Genomic DNA, 20,900 nt, shown 5'->3' on the forward strand with positions numbered 1-20,900 from the left:
TCCATCCCCTCTTTTAGCACCCCTTCCAGCCGCCCCCTCCCCTCGTCCATATGTCTGGGCACCAGAGCTCATAATGTGTACTCGCCCAGACCGCACACTCGAATACGCATCCTGGGAAAATATACACGTGCCTGAATCACATTTGGGTCATGCGAGTCAGACATGTGAAGCCCCGCTGGTACTGCGGGGAGGAGGAATCGCAGCCGGGCCAGATACATGCAAACTCCGAGGCAGAAAGGTGAGAGAATTTAGCAGCTGGTACCTGATCTGAGTGGACGACAAACCACAGAGTAGAAAACTTTATCTGAGTTTATGGGAGCAAGTCATTTAATCTTCATCTGGAATTACTTATTTTCATTGTGACCTCAGAAAAGTTGAAACTGTCAACAAAACACCACTTGCCAAACACACTAAACACTCTTTCAAACCTCCGGACCAACATATACAGTAATCTTAGCATACAAACAATTACCAAAAGTTATTTATTATAAATGAAGCATCTTGCTGTAAGTCAGGGTAAGGTAGATATAAGTGCCGATAATTCTGCACGTCTTCCAAGTTTATTTCTGCCTCTCCACCAAGCAGCCAGTGCTTGATCCAGGAGCTGCACACACCCACTAACCTCCACCGTCCTTGCTGCCGTAAGAGAGGAGCTGAGCGGGTCAGCGACTGAGAAAGAAACAGAGGGGCCTGTGTTTACACTGGCGGGGTGAGCAGCCAGCGAGCCCCATGGAAACGGCCAGGCTCACATCTAATGGAGAGAAAGCTCCACCGTGACTGACAGGGCCTGCTAGGCTTCGAGGCTCTGCACAATCAGCGCGGCCTGTTTCCCAGCGCGCTCCACTCCCCAGGGTGGCTGCGCTAAAACAAAACAAATAAGGGCGATTAGGAGGAAAATGGTTGCCATACCAGGAGAGCCTTCTCTGAGGGTGAAAGGGTGCACGCAGGACGGGAGAGCTGTAAGCCGAACGAGCAGTTCGCTGACTTGCCGGCGCTAATGGAGGGGCTGGAATGCCAAGGACATCCCAGCAGAGTCATTTCTGCGACTGTCTTCATTGATAATGTACAGTATTTCATCCCCAGAGAGGAAAACGAATCTACAAATCATCTGCATAAGTTTCCTTCCATGTTGTGCTGATATGTTTCCGCCGTGTGTTCCAAGGCTCCATCTAATTGCATTCAAAAGGAAAAGAACAACCACAGCAGGGCCCCAGCGGTCTCACGACGGACCACAAATACAATATTGATCTCCTTCTAAGTTGCGCATACATTTTCAGACGGGGAGTTTTCAGCAGAAAGGCTAGCATTACCATGCATTTCACAATGCCATCCGTCTTCTGGGGGAGAGAATGGACTCCTCGTATTGGCATTCGGATCTCCATCAACGAGCCCAGGCTCTATAGATCCACATAATTGCATTAGATGGCTTTCGTCCTTTTCTCAGCAGCTTTATGGTCATCGATTGGTTCGTGAAGCCGGGGAATGTCAAAGCAGGGACGTCTAGCTGGAGAGAAACAAGATTTAAGCAGGGCAGAGGTGAAATTAACGAGTGAATAGATTGATGGGCCAACAAGACGATTCAAGGTCTGTCTCGTCCATCATAGTCAAAAAAAAAGGACACATTCAAAGTTAGTAACATCCATGTAATTACGTATGTAATCCAGATTATCCAGTTGTTTTTGGTGTGCTTTAGTTATTCCTGACATTCCTCACAATTCCTGAGAATTGATATCTGAATATCAACAACTAACATCCTAAGGAACAAGCTTGAAGGGTAACCAAAAATCTTCACAAAAGGCTCATGGCCGCCATCTAGTGGAGGAGAAACAGATAACACCTGACAGGAATTCAAACAAACAGAACATTAATGGCTATAGAATGACACTGAGGCTTATATGGCTATTTTGGTTCAAAGGTGTTTTTATTAAAGGGAGTTTGGGGTTCAACAAATTACAGAAAAGCAAAACTAATTGAGGGAAAAAAAAGCAAAAATTAGGTTTGTAAAACGGGATTGCAAAGTAGTGCTTTACCAACATTAAACAATAGTTATTACTTTATTATATATAAAAGTTGCCCACTATACCTTACTATTTTCCCATGTACATCTTATGCAGATTGTTTAAAATGTTAGGTGAAGTTATAAAATGTCCAAAAGTATGGAATTATTAACGGGATTGTGTTTAACACTGTTCAAAATTCCTCCCACAGCAACTGTCCAACTAAACTGAGGTGAAAAAAATATGTATATTTTAAAGTTGCACTTGCTGAAATTAACAATATCACCACCAGAGGGCTAGCACTCTCTTCTAGTATACTGCAGCTGCACCACGACTGTCATGCCCCATATGACTGAATAACCCGTTTGTTTGCTTTATAACAGGGTACAGATTGTATGTACAGTGAGATGTTGCTCAGCCCACGCGTAACAACCTCAACACACGCTGTTAGAGAACGACTGCTGTGTTGTGTTGTGTTGAGAAACTAAGACTGCGGTGCTGCAGTGGCTCAAGTTATAAAAGCCTCTATAGTAGAAAGGTTTCAGTCCACTGTAACGCCTTCAGGGAGTTCCACCACCACAGGCGCACAGTCGTCCATGTCGGCTTCGAAATCCCAACGGAACTTCTTGGTCAGGTGGGCTTTGAACTTCTCCGCTCTCTTGCGAAGTGTGCCATCTACACCAGGCCCGCTGGCGAACTGGAAAAAGTCCTGCAAAAGAAAAAAAAAGTCTTGTAAATTTCATGTAAATCCTTCACAACTGTAATAATTTGGGTGATGCTTTAAAGCTGCAGCTGACTTATTGTAATAAACCAGGCATGTAACACAGACTATTTGGTCACAACATCCAGGATTATGAATGTACTGGATGTACAGGATACATACTGTGGAGGAATGGATATATTTGACATATTGAATGGCCTCAAAATCAAGAGGGCCTTGTGTGGCCCTATCTTAGCACATGGAAGATACTCCACATTTAAAGTAGAATACCGCAGCTGCAATCGTACGTCGTCTGTGTCGCTACTCTTTGTCGGGTATTATGAATATTAGAACTTAGTATCAATGGGACAATGGCAGCCTAAAGGTTACAGAAGCATTGTGCTGGGCAGCTTCCGGGTGAGCATGTGTGGAGCTGTGAGAGTGACGACGTGAAGCTCACCTACATAAATAGAGTTAACAACGACCTTGAATTTCCCAGACACTTCATAAATAAGAGACAGAGGACAAAATATTCTGATATGCTACAGAAGGAAAAGTAGCTGAATAGAAATCGAAATCACTTTGAATTGTGTGAATTATCTACCTGCAGCGTGGTGGTGAGGAAGTTGTTCTGTGACACGATGTCGACAAAGAAGTCGGGCGGTATTTCTCCGAGCTGGTGGTAGAGCACGGCGATGAGCCCGAGATAGAGGTCCTTACGCGCCCGCATGGACTCCTCTGAGCGACACAGCAGAGCCAGGAGGCTCTTCCAGTGCTCAAAGCCCTCGTACACGTCTCCAATCAGGAAGCACACAAAGGCAAACTGCAGCTCACCTGTGAGAGAGATTAAATTCAGGTACTTCTTTTACATGTAAAATGTGCGCTATTCTCATGACCTAATATCAGTACATGTGGGACATACCTAGCAAATTAAGAGGCTGCTGGTCGTGGTTCTTCTCCAGCACGGTCTCCAGGGCGTAGCTCAGGTCCATGCTGCACTGGGTGATCTCGGCCGGCGTGGCCCCGGAAGGGTAGGTCTTCTTGGGGATGTCAGAGAATCGCAACTGCGTCCCCTCCCTCACTTTCATCTTAGGAAGCCTGTCGAGTCCCTCTCTCATGCTCTGGCAGGCCGTGTCATTCCTCGGCTGCTCTGCCCTGTCTTGGGTGTGTCGGTACTCAGTCTCAGGAATGACGTCGCTGTAGGCGCATACTCGACCCGAAAGAGGCTGTAGGTTATTGGCCACCTCCTCACTGAGGCGGTCAGTGAGGGACACCCACTTCCTCATCACCTCATAGGGATAAGGTCCCAGGTAAGGATCCAGCTCTCGCAAGGTCGCCCGGATCCGGCTCACCTCCTCTTCATTCTTGGAGGCTGAGAAGTCCAGGTCTTCTTCTTTGGGATCCCAGTTGGCCACTATGATCTCTCTGGGCTTGAGGTTGAGGAAGAGGCCTGTCTTAGGGCCTATCTCGCTTCCACAGCTTGGCGAGTTAACAGAGCAGTAGTGGAGGAAGTGCAGGCCTGGCGGGATCATTTTAACGCCCCGGAAGCGAGGACCCACCTGCCAACTCTTGCAGTCTATCCCTAGCTCTGTGCCCTGAGGAACACCCAGCAGCACCAGAGTAGCTCCTTCCTCAAACAGCCTCCGAGCAACATCTGGATCCATGTCTACAGTATTACTGCTGCTGCTGGCCATGACGGCTCATCCAATGTCTACTTCACTTACACCTACAGATTAACCCAGCCACAAGATATGAAAAACTATTTCGTCTTTGTTGTGTCCAAATATGTGTCAAAATATCTTACACAGAAAGATGCTGCTTGTTAATAAATGCCTTCTGGATTGAAGCAGTTTATCTCTGAAAGAAATGACGAAGACGTTAAGTTAACGGAAATAAAAAAACAATTAAATTATATTCGAACAAAATTTCTAATGCTCTGTGTGTGTACAGATACACGCAGAAGTTTGTATTTACGGCAACAATACCCCATTAATGTAGTTGTTGATGTTTCGAGTCGTTCGGAATGCGTTTGGTGGAAGTTGCGTAACAATGTTTTAGCGCCGGACGGAAATCGTACCCCGGTTAGAAAGGTTCCGCCTTATAAAGTCCGCTTTACTGAGCTCAATAGCTGTATTCCACCAACTTTTGGAAATAAAATGATAAATAAATAAATATACAAAATTATAGGCTTGTATTTATATATATATATTATTTATAATTACTTCATTTTAATAGTGTATTCTGTAAGCTGTTACTTATCGGTTGATTATACTAATAAATAATTGAAACATTTCTGTCCTGTAATACTATAATAGTGGTACTAGTAACACTATTTGTAGTAATAATCACATACTAAAAATAACTATAAATCAGACATTTATAAAACTTTTATTGTATGGCACAAACTCAACAACATAACCAACAGAAGAACATTTCATGGATATGGACACGAACACAGAACATATGGCTGTTACAACAGGAGACACCTTAAAAATGTGCTTATTCTGAAAGTATTTAAATGCATTGTGGATATTTCTTTTTAGCTTATCTGTGGTTACTATGAAACAGGTTGCTGACATGCAGAGGCCGGTATATTTTCAGTACACAAAACACTGAGAACTTGACGACGGTAAACATTGACGACACTGCACTTGAATAACAGCTATGTAAGTCGGTCATGTAGTCTCGTGGTCTGTTTGTTGCATCTTCATGAGATAGTAGCACGGGTTTCCAGGAACCGTGGGAGACACAGCGACTCCTACTTTGAGGGCATGTGGACGCTCTGAAGTTTCTGCCAACAGGTGATCAGCGCCTTGATGACTCTGATTAACCTGATCCTCTTTCTCTTCTTTCCTCGTATCTTCTGGACAGCTGAACAAGAGGCTCTCTTACCCTAAAAGCATTCAAGAAGAATACAAATAAATATATACGAAGTGTGTGGTGGATGGATGGATGGATGGATGGGTGGATGGATACTTTATAAATCCCAAAATGGGGGATTTCACTGTTGCAGCTATGTACAGCCACTCAGCAAACCATACAATATATCAATATATGTATGTAGTTGTCAAAGTTATTCCTTTTCTTACCAGATAATCAGGACTGCAGTTGCGAACGATGAGCTGCTCCATTCTCTCGACTGGCTTCTCCAGTTCAGACTTTCCACTCCTCTGACACCGCATCTGCTGTGTCATTCCATAGATGGAAAGAAGGATGCGACGCGCCTGCAGTGAGATTGAAGTCCAAAGGGTGGATAAAACACAGCCCGTGTAATTGCTCTGTCAGTGGTTCTATATAGTATAACTAAATAATATCCCACATTATAACTGTCTTGGAAGAAAACATTCTAAGACAGGTGCATTACCTTGTCCATGGTGCTGAAAAGTATACATAATGTACAGGGCCATACCTTTCCTGAGGGACAGGGGTCTCTCTCTTTGAAGGTATTAACTGAACCAGTCAAATTCTGTAAACAACAATATGAAGTTATTAAAAATATATATATCATAATAATAATTTAGCCCTTCATTTAAAAGAGGCTTCTGAGCAAACACTGGATGGCAGCCTATCACAGGATATTCAAGCTTGTTTCGTGACAGTTGCAGCAGACTGAAATAAACCTTTAGTGCATGTCCGCTGATAAAATGCAAATTAAAGGCTTAAAATAATAATAATATCTCCTTGTTAAGATGGTTTATGGGTTCCTATACGCAATTATGTTATCATACCAGATTGTGCAGCTCAACGAAGATGACTTGTCTGTAGGAGCCCAGTATTTCTTTATAGTTACATCTGCGTTTTCCACACGAGTTGGCCAACAAGAGAACCACCAGGACACTACGGAATAGAGTTCCGGTCAGACACTATGAAAGAGAAAGGCGTTAGAACAGATCACTTGTACAGAAAGAGTCAGCTGTAGGTTAATTAGGAGGGAAAACATCGCCGGTGAAACATTATTTGGTTCACAAATAGTCTTGAAAACCAGCGGCGCGACTTTCACAGATTCTCTCCATTAGATCAATTTTATGCGTAAATACGCGGCACACCTTAAAACCGCACTTACCATTTATCATGTTCTTCTGAAGGATCCTCAGACAAGCAAACCCATCTCTACCAGTCACCGGGTGATCCAAGGATTCACTCTTGATCCGGCTGCGCTCATTGTAACCAAACCAGTTTTTTTTTTTTTTTTTTTTAATTCCTCAGTATTTCATGCACTTCCTCTGGTGTAAAGGTTGATATGCGGCGGGCAGACTTCCGATATGGTGCTCCGAGGTTTCCAACATCACCAAACTCACTGCTGCTCCTATTTCCTTCCCCGTCATGGATTGCTGACGCTGGGCTTAGGATTTCACCAAACTCCAGTCTGATCAAGTCGAACACATCTTCTGCAATCAATCACTTGATTTCATCCTTTCGGTTTCGTTGGGAAGACGTGATAGACACCGCATGGAGGAGTGCACTTCAGTGAGGCGCATATCCAAAAGTTAGTATTTGGTTTAAAGCTATGTTTAATAATTGTTTTAAATGAATTTAAAGATATACTAAATGATTATAGTGAAAACACTACAACGTGCAGTGATCCTAATTAATTTCGGCCAAATTCAAACATAGAACAACAATGAAATCTCTCCACCACAACGCCAACACTGTATGAGAGGATTAGCTCTGATAGACTGGGAAGGCACAACCTATAAAGAAACTAACTGGACACTCTGAATTCAATCTGACAAACGTTTTATAATATGACTTCTTTGAGAAAACACAGGGAGTTAAACTCTGTAATTTGTTTATTGGATGCCTGCAAAGTATTTTTAAACACATTTGAAGCAAGCTACTAGAAAAGGCAAAAATCATGACAAAAACATGACAAATCTTGCAATAACACCTACAAAAAAAAAAAGTTTATATACACCATGACATCCTGTTGAACAGACATAGCCACATCTGGAGCACCAACACAGCTGTGTGGACAAGATATACAAAATATATTGATGTTTGGATATTTTTTAACAAATATACTCCAAAGGTGGAATCATCTGGTATGTTACAGTCACCTAGTGAAAGTATTCAATGTCACTTTTTATTATCAATAGGTTGAAACAATATGACACAAATCAGCAGAAAACAGACAATGTCAAAGTGAAAAAGACATATTTTGATTTGGTTATCTCTTAGTACGAACATCTCTTAGAAGAATTTCGTAACGTACACTGGACGGAAATCACCCTAAATCCAGACACTGGTTGGTTTTGGTGTGGATTTCACTCCATTTCAGTTCAGCACTCCAAACTCTCTCAAGCCGCTACTGAGGACAGGACTCAACAGCTTGTGGAGCAAGTAAACAACTAAGGACAAGAAACAATGACAATTTACTTATCCACAGCCATGTAGGATTTAGTGGAATCTATAAGCACATTATAGATTAGCCTGAATAACCCTCTGCTTTTACAAGGATATACAAGAAGCTCTGGTGGTTGCTACTACAACCCAAAGATGTGAAAGGCCCTCATCAGAGTCAGTGTTTGGTTTGTCTATTCTGGGCACAGTGGCATAACTGAGCAGGCTCTATGAAAGAGTGAATACTATGGCTTCAAGGGCTACAACTGCACAAACAAGCTGTGCAAATTTTGTCTTCAGTAAACGTGCTGAAGTGCCGACGTACAAATTACTCAATTAAGACGGAACTTGAATTGGGTGTATTATGCTCTTTGATGATTCAGAGTAGGTTCCTGCATACCAGTGCTGCCTAGGTGATTCATCGGGTGCAGTTTTATGACAGAGAACAGTCCCCGTGCAATATCACAGACAACATTCAAAAAAGCTCAACACTGCAGCTGCTGCCAAACACTTTGTTACTGTATTTGTACCCGTGTTTAATCTGTCATTTAGCACTTGATTTCAAATGGGCATGGATCTGTTTTCACTTTGAAATTAATATCAACACTTTCTACTGATAAGTTCAATAAACGACTCAAATTTGTAAAATAGTTACATGAACGCACTTGTGAATGCGTACTATCTGCCAGACGTGGGCAGGTCCTGGTGAAGAATAAGCATGTCCATAGCTGTTCACTGCTTGACTGGTGACTGCCAGAGTCTTCCAGGTGGTTTCAGTCCAAATTTCCGTCGTATCAGAATGTGTTCTTGATCTTGCTGGCTACCTGCGCTAAGATCTCTCCTGTCTTCTTCTGCCAGTTCAGGACGTGTTTAGACTCGGCACACCACAGCTCTCCGTGGCGGGGCTCCGCATTCTCACAGCGCTTTCGCACCTCTTCCTGTTGTTCCTGATGGATGCAGGTCAGTGAAGTTATAAACACAAGCCACAAGCAATGTTTTTGGGAGCGACTACAAATTTGTGAATGAGGAAATAAACATTTGCGTTGCCTGTTAACCAAGGACTGAAGGGACAAATCATTTAACACGTTTAACCATGCATTTTTACTCCCACACACTGAATATCTGAACCTGTATGAGGGCATGCTTCACAGTGGCTGCAATTCCTTCAACATCAGTAATAAGAGGTTTTTCTTCTCATGGTGGTACTTTGAAAGAAAATATCCACAATCAATGCCTGGAAGACAGCCTGGATAGAAAATGTACCGCTTAAGGCTCATCAATAGTTTTATTTACTGTCCACAGCAGTACTTAATGATTCACACCGTTTTCAGTGGTTGATTATACCATGAAAACATCAGCTGCAGCGACTCAGATAAACTAAAGACCTGTGACCAAACCAAATTTGCATCTGAACACAGAATGCAATGGGTGAGTGAATTTAAGCAGCGATGTAAGATAACAATCATTGACAGTGTAGCAGACATAAGATCCTTACCTCTGTCCCATGCTGCAGTTCAAACTTGTAGAAGAGAGCCCAGGCATCTCCCAGGTCTGGCTCAATCTTTACCGTCCTGAGGAACCACTCCCTAGCTTTGGTGATTTTACGTTCACTCCAGAACAACCTGAAATGTCCAGAGGGTTACGTTTAAAACCATAAAAGAGTGGACTAATTAGAAGTTGCTGTAAAATCATATGTGTATATTTGAATATGATTTTTCAAAAAGAGTAGAGCTTATTACTGAGAATGAGAGTGAAAATATGTCATACTTGGCCACAGCGAGTAACACATGGGGATCATGTTCACACTTCTTCAAAGCGTCCACACTCTTAGTCTTCCTCTGGGGTCTGGCCTCCAAAAACACTGCCTCAGCCCAAAGGATGCCTTGGAGCGAAAGGAAAATAAAAGAAGATGAAGGGGGAATATGAACACTGGAAATATTAGCAGAGGAAAACATTTCTGTTGAAATACCTTTTAGATTTTCAACAGAATCGAGGCACTGTATCTCATGTCTTCTTGCAACATTAACGTTTCTGGTGTAACTGAGAGATGCCATGCCATTTATTTGGCAGGACATAAACATATGCCAGCCAGGTGGCTGCAGCAGATATAATAAGAGTACAGCACGGGGTTTGCTATGACCCCAAACAGTTCAGTGAAGAATGATCTAAGAGGCTAATGTACAATTAGGACTTAATAAATCTCACTGATATAATCAAACAGATTTTAAAATATTTTAAATAACCAGCAGGCATCCTGGCATACATTGTATAAATACTGAATAGTGTGAGAAAATCTTGGTCCCTTGCCATCGTCATCAAACTGACACAGGTCGTTTTTGAGATTTCTGAAAAAATGTCTTCTCTGCAGCATTTTATATTCATTATATATTTACCTGAATTGGGGCACTCCTGCAGCGCTTTGGCCATCAGTGTGTTGGAGATGTTCTTCATTCCCGCTCGGAACTCCAATCTGACTGACTCCAACCTGGTTAATAGGGTCAAATACACATCATTTTAGACGCACAGTCTCTCTCTCTATATATATGATAGCTATATTTCATTATTTTGAGAGACAATGTGTTAATTCAATTTAAATTAATCTGACACTGATCCCAGTCTTGGTTTCTGCCGTATAGTAGAGGTATGTGTATACACTGCTAACTCAGATGACACTTTTCAGGCTTAAGCTCTTCCTGACACAGCATGTTGCTTGTGTATTCAAGTGGCGCACCACAATTTCTTTGTTGTGTATTTTCTCACCACAGCTCAGGACTCTGGGGGTTCTTGAGTCGTGCCTTCTCTAGGATTGCTCTGGCTCTGGTCAGTTGTCCCACTCTCTCCTCAAGACGAGACAGCAGCAACCACAGGCCCACCGAGCGGGGACACTTTTTCAGCTACAGCAAAAAATAAAAATAATATCAATAAACTGTATGGAGACAATGAATTTCACAAAAACAAAAACAAAATTACACGATACATAAATTCCCTCAACTCATGATTATTAGAATATATAACGTCAGTTTTTATATTAATTTAAACTTGTTGCAGACTCAGTGGGGCTGTCATGACCCCTATCAAATGTGTTTGATATTGATATTTATATTCTTCCATTTCTTGTACATTCTTCTAATATGATAATTTGTACATTTTGGCTTATACTATTTCTATTTTATGTTACTAGATCTTATTCTACTTATTTTTTATTTCTATTTTATTTAATTTAATCTTTTCTTTTTATCTGAGGTTCTTAAGAGTGTGTTTTTTATGGACAACTAAGCTACTGTAACCAAGCAATTTCCCTTGTGGATCAATAAAGTTTATCTAAGTCTAAGTCTAAGATTTAGATTGGGGCGATTTTGCTACGACTTTCACAACAGCTAATGAGGAAAAACTCTAAAAGGAGATGGAGCAGCTGATGGCGTTGTTAAACAAAGGTGACTTTGCTTAGCTAGCATAATACCACTGACAAATATTAAAATCCCAGTCTTCAGTGCTTGCTAAAGAACAGACACCACGTGATGAATGCCTCTCTCCAACCATTGTACTGCAGTCTTTGTTTTATTTACACCCTCCCCCGCTGTTATTTCCAAATCGTGTAGTGTGTGCAAGTTTAAGCTTAAAGCTTAAAGAAACCCATGCCCTCAACTCACCCCTTGGTTATAGGCCTCTCTGGCCTTATCCATATTTTCACACTGCTCCTCAATCTGGCCTCGCATCATCCAAAGCTTGGGGAAGTCTTCATAGTGTTTCAGGGCCTCTGTGCACAACTCCTGAGCTGCTTCTATGTTCCCCAACACCCACTCCAGCTTCACTGACTTCATAAATACCTGTAGAGATTACAAAATCACACAAAAGCTGTTCAGACAGGAAACAACTATCCAATTCCCCTTGCCTCATAACATACTCAACATGTTGGAAAATATCAGCCTTCTGGGACGTAGCCTAACTGCTTATATGCTGAAAGGGTGATGACCACCACACAGCTGGTCAAGAAGGCTCAACAGCGGCTGTACTTCCTGAAGAGGCTGAGGAAGTCTGGCATGTCCCCAAAAATCCTCTGCAACTTCTACAGTTGCATCACAGAGAGCATCTTGACCAGCTGCATCACCGTGCGGTACGGCAGCATTACGGCCACAGACCCGAAGACTGCTGAGAGGATCACCAGGACCCCGCACATCACATTTGCACTAGTTATCTTTTATTTCAGTTATCTTATATTTTTGTATTATATGTATCTTTTATATTCCATTTCTAAGACTTTTTTTGTATTGTTAGGTAAAAGAAGACTGTCATTGTACGGGTAAACGTGTTTCTACACTGTGCACATGACAGTAAACTCTTTGAATCTTCATTAACACCAGAAAGTTGTCTTATCTGACAGGACAATCAGTACACTCAACGTTAAAGCAGGCTCTCTTAGTCATATCTGTTGGCAAATAACACAGATAACAAAATGTGTAGCCAGGTCACCTGAGAGACAGAATAATAGTTTAAGCATGGCTGACAGCATCTGTCAGCCTGAGTGGTGCTGACTGTTTTAATATGTAGATACCTTGCAAGCCTGGACCTGAAAAAGACTGAAGTTTTCTAGAAGCTACCCAGGACAATGCACTATTATCTTACTATTTAACACAGGCTTGAAAGCAGAGAAGAATAAAACCTGATTATCAGGTCATCCCTGAAACATGGGTCAGAGCTCAATTGTCACTCAATGAAAAATACTGCACTGGTACAGAAGGTCACACAAGGGTCACTTACAGAAAGAGTGAAAGAACAGAACTGTCTCACTACACCATGTGATACCATATCACATGGACAAACAACTGCTGCATTTAAAGCTAAATGGAGGCGCCTCTCTGTCGCATTCCCACTCTGCACCTCTCACACTCACCCTGGCTGTTGGTGCACTGCTCCGGGCCTTGGCTAACAGTCGGCGGGCTCTTTCATACTCATTATTCTCAGACTCCAGTTTGACAGCAGCAAGCCAGATCTCTTCACTGTTAGGATTAGCCTAGGGAAACAAAACATGAGGACCAGAGGAAAGAGAAGCAGAAGAAAGGGAGGAACAGAGTTAGACAGAAACCTACCACAGAATGTCATACGACGCGTAGATAGTAACATGATTGCATCATCACCTGGAAGGCCAGAGCGAGGATACTTCTGGCTGCTGGCACATCTTCAGCCAGCCATTTAGACTTGGCACCCATTAGCCACAGAACTTCTGCTTTGGGGCAGTGAGCCACAGCTCTCTGGAGCAGGGCTTCCAAAGACTCCCTAAGAGATGCGACGGGCCACAGAAGAATATTGGATGGGAGGAGCACAGAGGCAGTTGACAAAGCACGTGAGGGGTTAAGCAGAGGAAACAAGAATATTAAGTAGAGCAATGGTTTAAAAACATTATCGAATAAAGATGTGAGGTAATGTAGTAACTGTCAGCTTTTGACAATTACTGTTAGCTATGTTTAGAAACCAATGTTTATCACCTGGTGCCATGGTTCTTTTCAAAGTAGGCAGCTCTAAGCCAGACGCTTTTTTTACTGGGGAACACCTGCAGGGCATGGGCATAGATGGCCCTGGCACACTCAAGCGCTCCATGAGCCACACACTGAGGAATAACAAACAAACATTTCAAAGTTAAGTTGAACTCAAAGAACAAATGAGTATGCAAATGATCCCTCGTGGTGTCAGGGTATGACTGTGGTCTGTGTCCATGCTCACACTCTCCGAGTCCTCCATCCAGGTGTGTTTGCGGTCTTCCTCTTCAATGCCAATCCCTATAACGGCCCTTATGACAGCCTGGCAGGTGGCCACACTGCCTGCTTTGTCACACTCCTCTGCATCCTGCAGAACAAGTAGAAACATTTAGGAGGAAAGGAATGATGGAGGTGTTTTCATGGAAATATCTACATGTCTGATGCGGAAGAAAAATGTTAATGTGGCCAGAAATGCTGAAATAAACCTGGGTTACTGATTGACATCCATGTAGAGGAGTTTATAGATATTTCATAAGAGGCAGGTAATCTTGGCACTGATGAATTTAACTGGAGGAGCAAAGGACGAGCTCATGAGACATGGAGGTAAAGCGAGAGACAAACAAGTGAATCTTGAAAACAAAAAAGCGACCAGGTGTGCGAAAAAGAAAAAGGTGTTTGTGTTCAACGAAAGCCTATGATTGCAAAACAGCTATGAACAGCACTTAGCAAAATGTGCGTCACAGTGCTGGCTCGTACTCTACGGCATTCAGATGAAATGACACAGGGCTGCTTTGCCAAAGTAAGCTGGCATGCTATCAAATCTGACAAACACATGACACAGTCTCTACTGCTTCAACCCCAAGGTTTAAAGGTGTAACTGTATAATTTGTTTTTATCAGATAGGCCATAAAAAGCTTTAGATAATTTTTTTTATAATTAAATAAACAAATAAATAGTGCTCACCAACCGAACATAATTTAAACTAGAGACTTGTTTTATACATTACGTTAATAACCGACCTTTCACTCAAGTAAACAGAACTGCTGAACTGTCACAATAATATTTAGATATTGTGTGTATGTATGTCCAATATACTGGAAAGACCACCCAATAAAAGCTAAACAATGCTTAAAAATATAAGGCTTTTCCTATGTAAATTAATACCATAGCCCTATTTTCCCTTTAACAGATATTCTACCATTAAGTGTATACATATCTCATGATCCTAAGAAACACAGTAACTCATTTCAATGGGTGATCGGTGGATGATTTTATGCGTGCATCCCCCAGAGCCATCACTAGCATGAACACACCTGTATCCACTGTTCTCTGTTGATCTCCACTCCGTTTGCACGTAGCGAAGTGATGGCTCTGTCAATGATCTTGTCCACCATCTGAGTGTTCCCGTTGGCTTCCTCTAGCTTAGCAGCAGTGATCCAGATGTGGCGATCGGTGGGGATGTTCTCTCGAGCTTTGTTCAAGACACGACGTGCGTTCTCGTACGTCTCTAACCTGGCCAGCGCCAACCACAGCTGCGGAGGTAAAAAAACATAAAGATGTTTACATGTTTTTTTTTGCATTACATGACATTTAGTCTATTTAGAAATAACAGCATGCTCAAAACGTACCTCAACACTCGTAGGGCAACACTCCACAGCTCTGCTAAGCATGATCCTGGCATCTTCTGGTTCCTCCAGTTCGACAGCTGTCTTCCACAGTCGAACTGACTTGGACACATTCTCCAGAGCTGAATGGGCAACAATTAAACAAATGTTAGGTGATATCACTTCTTCAGTAACACACAGGCCCAAACAGAAACTATTTTTAATACCAATAAAACATAGACGCAACTGTAATTACACTTACAGTGTCCAAATACGAAATGAAAATGCAACAAAAACAAACACTAGAAAGCATCACAGGAGTAAAGCCTGTTAGTGCTGGAAAGTTTCTGTGTTGCATATGTAATGGAGAAAAGTAGAGTAGAGGCAACTGAACATGTAGAGGCGGAGAGGGCTCTTCCTTAGAGGAAGCTCTGCATCCATCTCTGTCAGTGGGGTATGCTGCTGGGAAATACAGGAGTGAGTGTGTGTGACTGCGTGCATGTGTGTGGCTGTGTGTATCTGTGTGTGGCTGCGTGCATGTGTATTTTGGAGCATTGACACCATGGTTAAACAAGGCGCCTCGCCTTGACGAGAAGCCAGCAGCACAGCTGCCAAATGTAACACTAAATAAAGCTTTTATGAAATCTTGAGTGTGTGGGGAAGGAGCAGTTCTGTGTGACTGTGGCTTTTATGAGACAATAAACACAGTGAGACTGTTGTTGACCGTTCGGCCTGCAGGAAACAGTGTTTTACTTTTGGCGGGGAAATGTCTGTGTGTTCATTCACATGTGTACATGCATGTCTTTACCAAAATATCAACTTTCTCACAGCATGACTATAAGGGGAGAACTTCAGTCATCATAAATCTGTTGTTAGACGTGACCTTACCCTTCCTGAGGACTCGTTTCTTAGCTCTGACATCTGTCTCCAGCTCTGCAGCTCGGATGTAGATGCGGACAGACTGCGGCAGGTGACGAACAGCCTGGGCTACCACGGCTTTAGCTGTGTCACCAGGTTGGAGCCTGGCTGCCTCCAACCACACATCCTCACTCTGGTTGGAGGAAAGAAATGCTTAGTCCAACAGGAGGGCCGTTTGCATTTTAAGTAGTCGTAGATGTAGTAGCATTATGTAAATTAAACAGCACGTCATGGAAACTAAAATGTCAGTTCTGTCATACTGCGACTGGGCAATAGAGTGTGTGGGACTTGACATTAACTGGCGGTGGCTCGGCTCACATAACCACTGAATGCAGGCGACTTCCTAATCTTACAAACTACGGGTCGGACCACGGGTTAGATCACAGAATATGCCCGAGTTAATTGTGTGTTAAAAATATATTATTGGTGTGAAAAGCAATGTCCTATTTTCCACAAATAATGCACACTCCCCTAAGTCCCCCCTTTTTGTTATTGCTCTTATTTGGTGATATTTAATGTAACATATACCATATACAGTAGGTTAAGGAAAAAGAAACCCCCTTTTTGAACCATGTTTTGTCCAAAGTTCAACACTGTATTTGCTGGCCATACTGCCCAGCCCTATGTCATACTATTAGCAATAGTTCCAGGAAGAGGTTAGTCTGTTTATAGATTTAGCATACGGTTTACCTTGGGACACATCTCTGTGCCTTTCATGATCAGGTTCCTGGCCACCTGCAGTTTGCCAGTGACTTCCTCCAGCCTGGCAGAGGCAATCCAGGCAGGTGGATGATGGGGATTGGTCTCCCTCACTGATTTCAGCAGCAGGCGAGCTTTCTTGATGTCACTGGACATGCACAGTCACAAATAAAGCATCAAACACACATCAACCTACACTTTTTTTTTTTACATAGCTGTACTCTATACACATCAGGTGATGCCACTGTGTCTCTACCTGATATCTCCTCCATGAGTGGGGATCATGGAGTTGAGATCTGTCAGGTATCCCTTTGGATCCACTACTGTCTGCCCGCTGACCGAGTCAGACACCTGGACACAGATAACAGGCACACACACACACAAGAGAAAGAATAATTAAATCCTGCATATTATAATAACAGTAGCAGAGTAAGAATGACAGAACAAGGTAAAAGTGAAAGCGCTCAGGATGTTGCATCAGTTACCTGACTTAACCTCATATCCATGAGTGTGTTCCTGGCCTGACCAATTTTCCTCATATCCAGTTCCCCCGTTCCTGGTGTCATCAGACCTGGGGTCATGCTTCCTGGGTAAGGTGTGTTCAGACCTCCCAGCTAGTCATGGCAGGAGATAATGATAACAGAGAGAAGTATTATAGTGTTTGAGAATTTTGTTATGGCACATTTAAACAGCTTGTGAACTACAGGACTTGATCATATTACACTTTTCTCAGTGTAATATGATCAAGCAGGTTGAGTAAGGGCGTAAGAAATCCTGACTCCTGCTGGGGCAGGCTGATACTACACCTTGATTTTCAGTCACATGATTTTATGTAGATGTGTGCAATAAAATTTATGTGTATTTGCATATGTACTGACCCCCTCTAAAGGATTAACAGTGGTGTGGTTCTCTCCAGTTTGTAGGTGTTTGGAGAAGAAGCTGTCAGGGACAGGGGTGAGCTTCTCGTAGCGGGGATTCCTCTGGCGCTTGTTCCTGGCATCTCCAACTTCGGGGATGCTAAGCCACTCTTCCTCGGACACCTCTGCCAGTTTCCTCTGTGAAGAAATGGGAGAGAAGAATAAAAGACAAAAGAGAGAAGTGAATGGGAATGCCAGCAACTAAACAACTTTGATCACAATTATGAAGAACAAAAAATGTGAAAAACACTACCGTAAAATATTAAAATAAAAAAGACCAGCCTTTTAAATTATTGGCATGCTACAGACATATAACCCAAATAATCAATATAGCATGGTAAAAGCTGTATTGCTTCAGGTTGTTAAAAAAAAAAAAAAGTGTACTAATCACCAGTCTGATAGTCTGGTATGGGAACAGCATTGCTACCAATATGACCACCAGTCAATGCAGCAGTTCCTCAAGTTTTCAGCTACAGTTTAGCCAAATAAAAGTAGCACATAAAAGGAAGAAAAATAGACACGTAAAACTATGCTTTGGGTCAAGGTTTACAGGGGTATCGCTTGAGTAAAATATGAGTTGTTACGTAGCATGGGTAAAAAAACTGGACTGATTGAAATAAGAGTGTGTTGGTTTAATCACAATGTAAGGGACAGACGAATGAAAAATGTGGCTACAAGCTTTTTTGTGTAGACGGCATTGCTACTTAACAGTCTCACTAAAACATTTGTAATTCTTGTTTTCTACACCACATTGTGTTGTAGAAAACAATATGGTGTGTTACACTGCTATGAAGAGTACACTAAGGACACTTCACTCCAATTCTTTTTATTGCACTTTATTATCATCAACTTCAGTGTGACTTCAGATTAAATGTCAAAGCATTTTATATTTATGATGAGTGAGTGGGTGTGGGCACAGGTGAGGCAGGGCGTGTAAGGGTGTGTCGATGTGGTATTAATACGCGTGTTCGGGGACTGGGGGTGGGGGTGTCATTTATGTCAACGTTTATAGTCTTTTCTAAGGAGAGCCATCATAATTTCGTTGTATGATGACATTAAAAGCATCCTGATTCTGATACAACTTCCTTTAAACTTCTTAAATGGAGCCTTTGCAAGTACGGCTTTTTTATTTCTGATTTTTATAAAAAGGCAATGCAGACACGGTAAAATAAGAATGTAGATGCACAGTATAATGTATCAGCTTCATGCATATGACAATAAAATTTTTGAATAAGAAATCAGTGCAGGAAGAAGACAGTTTCTTTGTGTACTTAAAATCTGCAGCTTTATACCTTCAGGTCTGAGAACTGCTGCTGGATTTTGGGTCGCTCCATACGGTATTTCTCAATTTCTTCCTTTTCTCTCAGCTCCCTGAAAATAGAGATAAAACAATTAAAAAAACAACAGTTACATGCCATGTGAACTGCATGTTAAGTCAAACAAATACACTTTTCACTATAGGTTAAAATTTTATCTCGACACTCAAGTAGGTATCATGTTTAACCTTCTTTCTTTGCGCCTTTCATCCATCCTCTTATCCAGTGCTGCATATATAGCATCGGCTTCTTCATCATCTTTCTCATAGGGCCCACTGGAGAACAAGCTCCCTGCGTATCCATTAAACTACAAGAAAAAACACATATCATCATTAGGATGACTACTCATTGCATACAAAGAAACATTAAACAGTGAACTAAAAATAAACATAAAATAGTGCCAGTTTTATCATAGATCACCTCATCGTAGTTGGTGTCATTCAGATCTTCATCATCGTCATCCTGGTTCTTTTTCATTTGGTCCCCAACGGTCCTCTTCCCTGGCGGTGCATGCCGATCATCCACTGGATCATTGGCATCACGGGCAGGACCAATATCAGATCGCGTGGTGAAACCAGTAGCACTGAAGAGAAGACAATCATTTAAGTATTACAGAGAGAGGCACAGTCTCGCAAGAAGCATGCACTGGAAAGTTTATCTCGGCACATAACTGGGTGACGATGCATCTGTGCTTACAAGCAGAGTTTTTGCTTGTCTCCTTAGACAGTCCTGGCTAAAGTGTCATCCATGCTGGACAATGAGTCCCACCCCCTGCATGGTGACCTGACAGAAATGAGGAGCAGCTTCAGTGACAAACTGCTTCACCCTCACTGTGTGAAGGAAAGATACAGAAGGGCTCTCCTTTCTACTGCTAATATGTGCAATATTACTACACCACAAGGTGTAAAAACTTGCGGGGCAAATAAAGGTTTTTCTCATTCTTATTGATATTTTATCATGCCGCATTGCCAAGCAACTAAAGTGGATTACTTGCAAGACAGGAGCACATTCAATTCTGTATGCAGCAAATAGTGAATAAGTTTTAACTTCACGTTAAGTCAGTGTTCTTGGTGTAAAAATTAAGCTAATCTTTGAAGTAACTGTTACTTTTGATGCAACTTATTTGACATGAGCAAATGGAACATATCAAGATAATGTCTATCAGTAATATCTATTATTTATCTAGCGGTAACGACTATAATATACTTAAAAATAAGTTGCACAATGGTGTGCTAAACTAGAGGCTACATCAAACAGACACAACCTAGCCTGCTAGCTAGAGAGCTAGGCTAGCATGCTAGCCAGTGGTATTAAGCTAGCTCACCCTCGGCCGAGACCGGGGACGTAGCCGAGCGGAGCAGGCATCCCCAGAAACGGCTTCTTCTTTTTCCCCATAAGGGGAGACGCGAGGGGCATAACCGGGGGCCCACCGCTGGCCCCCGCCGCCCCGGTGCCTCCCGCATTACTTTTGGCGACAATTTTAGTCCCTTGTTTAGCTGCACCGCTGGCCATCGTTGCTCCAACGACGAGACTCACAGCCGGATGAACAACAGTCGCACTTCCGTTCCCACCAAAAGTCGACCTCGTCCTTCTAGAAATATCCGCTGGTGTTTGTAACAGCGCCCCCTACAGGACAGGCTGGATTGTCATTCTTTTCATATATGTCCTGTTATTTGTTTAGCTCCAAAATTGTTGGATGTGAAAGTAGCATGTATATTTTCAGACTCTGATCGAGTTGTCATGTTATGTAGAGGATTTATTTAGGATATTTATTACATTTCATGCTGATATTAGTTTTTTTTCCCCACAGAAGCCACAAGAGAGCGCCACAACCTGAAAAATAATGTGACCGTAGAAATACTGCAACAGATAAAATATAAAACAGACCTTCAGGATTTATAGATACCTGTTCCAAATGAGATTTAGTGTTTTACT

At 42.2% G+C, this 20,900-nt stretch overlaps 2 protein-coding genes across 2 annotated transcripts; both read right to left on the bottom strand.

Moving 5' to 3' along the window:
- Positions 1-1,907: 1,907 nt before the first annotated feature.
- Positions 1,908-4,741, bottom strand: aar2 (AAR2 splicing factor). The gene is made up of 4 exons (XM_084552733.1): positions 4,683-4,741; positions 3,620-4,554; positions 3,302-3,531; positions 1,908-2,706 (listed from the first exon to the last, which is right to left on the bottom strand). Exons 2-4 carry the CDS (start codon positions 4,389-4,391, stop codon positions 2,539-2,541), a joined length of 1,170 nt encoding a protein of 389 aa, XP_084408859.1. The 5' UTR covers positions 4,392-4,554; positions 4,683-4,741; the 3' UTR covers positions 1,908-2,538.
- A 421-nt stretch (positions 4,742-5,162) lies between these two features.
- On the bottom strand, positions 5,163-20,493 carry prpf6 (PRP6 pre-mRNA processing factor 6 homolog). The gene is made up of 25 exons (XM_084553016.1): positions 20,290-20,493; positions 19,386-19,548; positions 19,154-19,272; positions 18,942-19,020; positions 17,611-17,787; positions 17,218-17,346; positions 16,989-17,083; positions 16,724-16,880; positions 16,004-16,166; positions 15,140-15,258; positions 14,825-15,043; positions 13,756-13,878; positions 13,521-13,642; positions 13,173-13,311; positions 12,929-13,048; positions 11,688-11,864; positions 10,798-10,931; positions 10,431-10,522; positions 9,805-9,919; positions 9,533-9,659; positions 6,761-8,984; positions 6,426-6,560; positions 6,107-6,163; positions 5,787-5,921; positions 5,163-5,590 (listed from the first exon to the last, which is right to left on the bottom strand). Exons 1-21 carry the CDS (start codon positions 20,475-20,477, stop codon positions 8,832-8,834), a joined length of 2,910 nt encoding a protein of 969 aa, XP_084409142.1. The 5' UTR covers positions 20,478-20,493; the 3' UTR covers positions 5,163-5,590; positions 5,787-5,921; positions 6,107-6,163; positions 6,426-6,560; positions 6,761-8,831.
- Between the last annotated feature and the right edge of the window lie 407 nt (positions 20,494-20,900).

This window comes from Chelon labrosus (genome assembly GCF_963514085.1).
Source record: "Chelon labrosus genome assembly, chromosome: 10".
Lineage (NCBI taxonomy): Eukaryota > Metazoa > Chordata > Actinopteri > Mugiliformes > Mugilidae > Chelon > Chelon labrosus.

Bases quoted from the DNA above. Each gene is read 5' to 3' on its own strand.
- aar2 (XM_084552733.1), bottom strand. From the start codon at position 4,391: ATGGCCAGCAGCAGCAGTAATACTGTAGACATGGATCCAGATGTTGCT. The intron at 3,532-3,619 runs GTATGTCCCACA...TCTCTCTCACAG, and splicing joins GCAGCCTCTTAATTTGCTAG to GTGAGCTGCAGTTTGCCTTT. The intron at 2,707-3,301 runs GTAGATAATTCA...TTTCTTTTGCAG, and splicing joins TCCTCACCACCACGCTGCAG to GACTTTTTCCAGTTCGCCAG.
- prpf6 (XM_084553016.1), bottom strand. From the start codon at position 20,477: ATGGCCAGCGGTGCAGCTAAACAAGGGACTAAAATTGTCGCCAAAAGT. The intron at 13,643-13,755 runs GTGAGCATGGAC...GTTATTCCTCAG, and splicing joins GGATGGAGGACTCGGAGAGT to TGTGTGGCTCATGGAGCGCT. The intron at 10,932-11,687 runs GTGAGTTGAGGG...TTTTTGCTGTAG, and splicing joins GAGAGGCCTATAACCAAGGG to CTGAAAAAGTGTCCCCGCTC.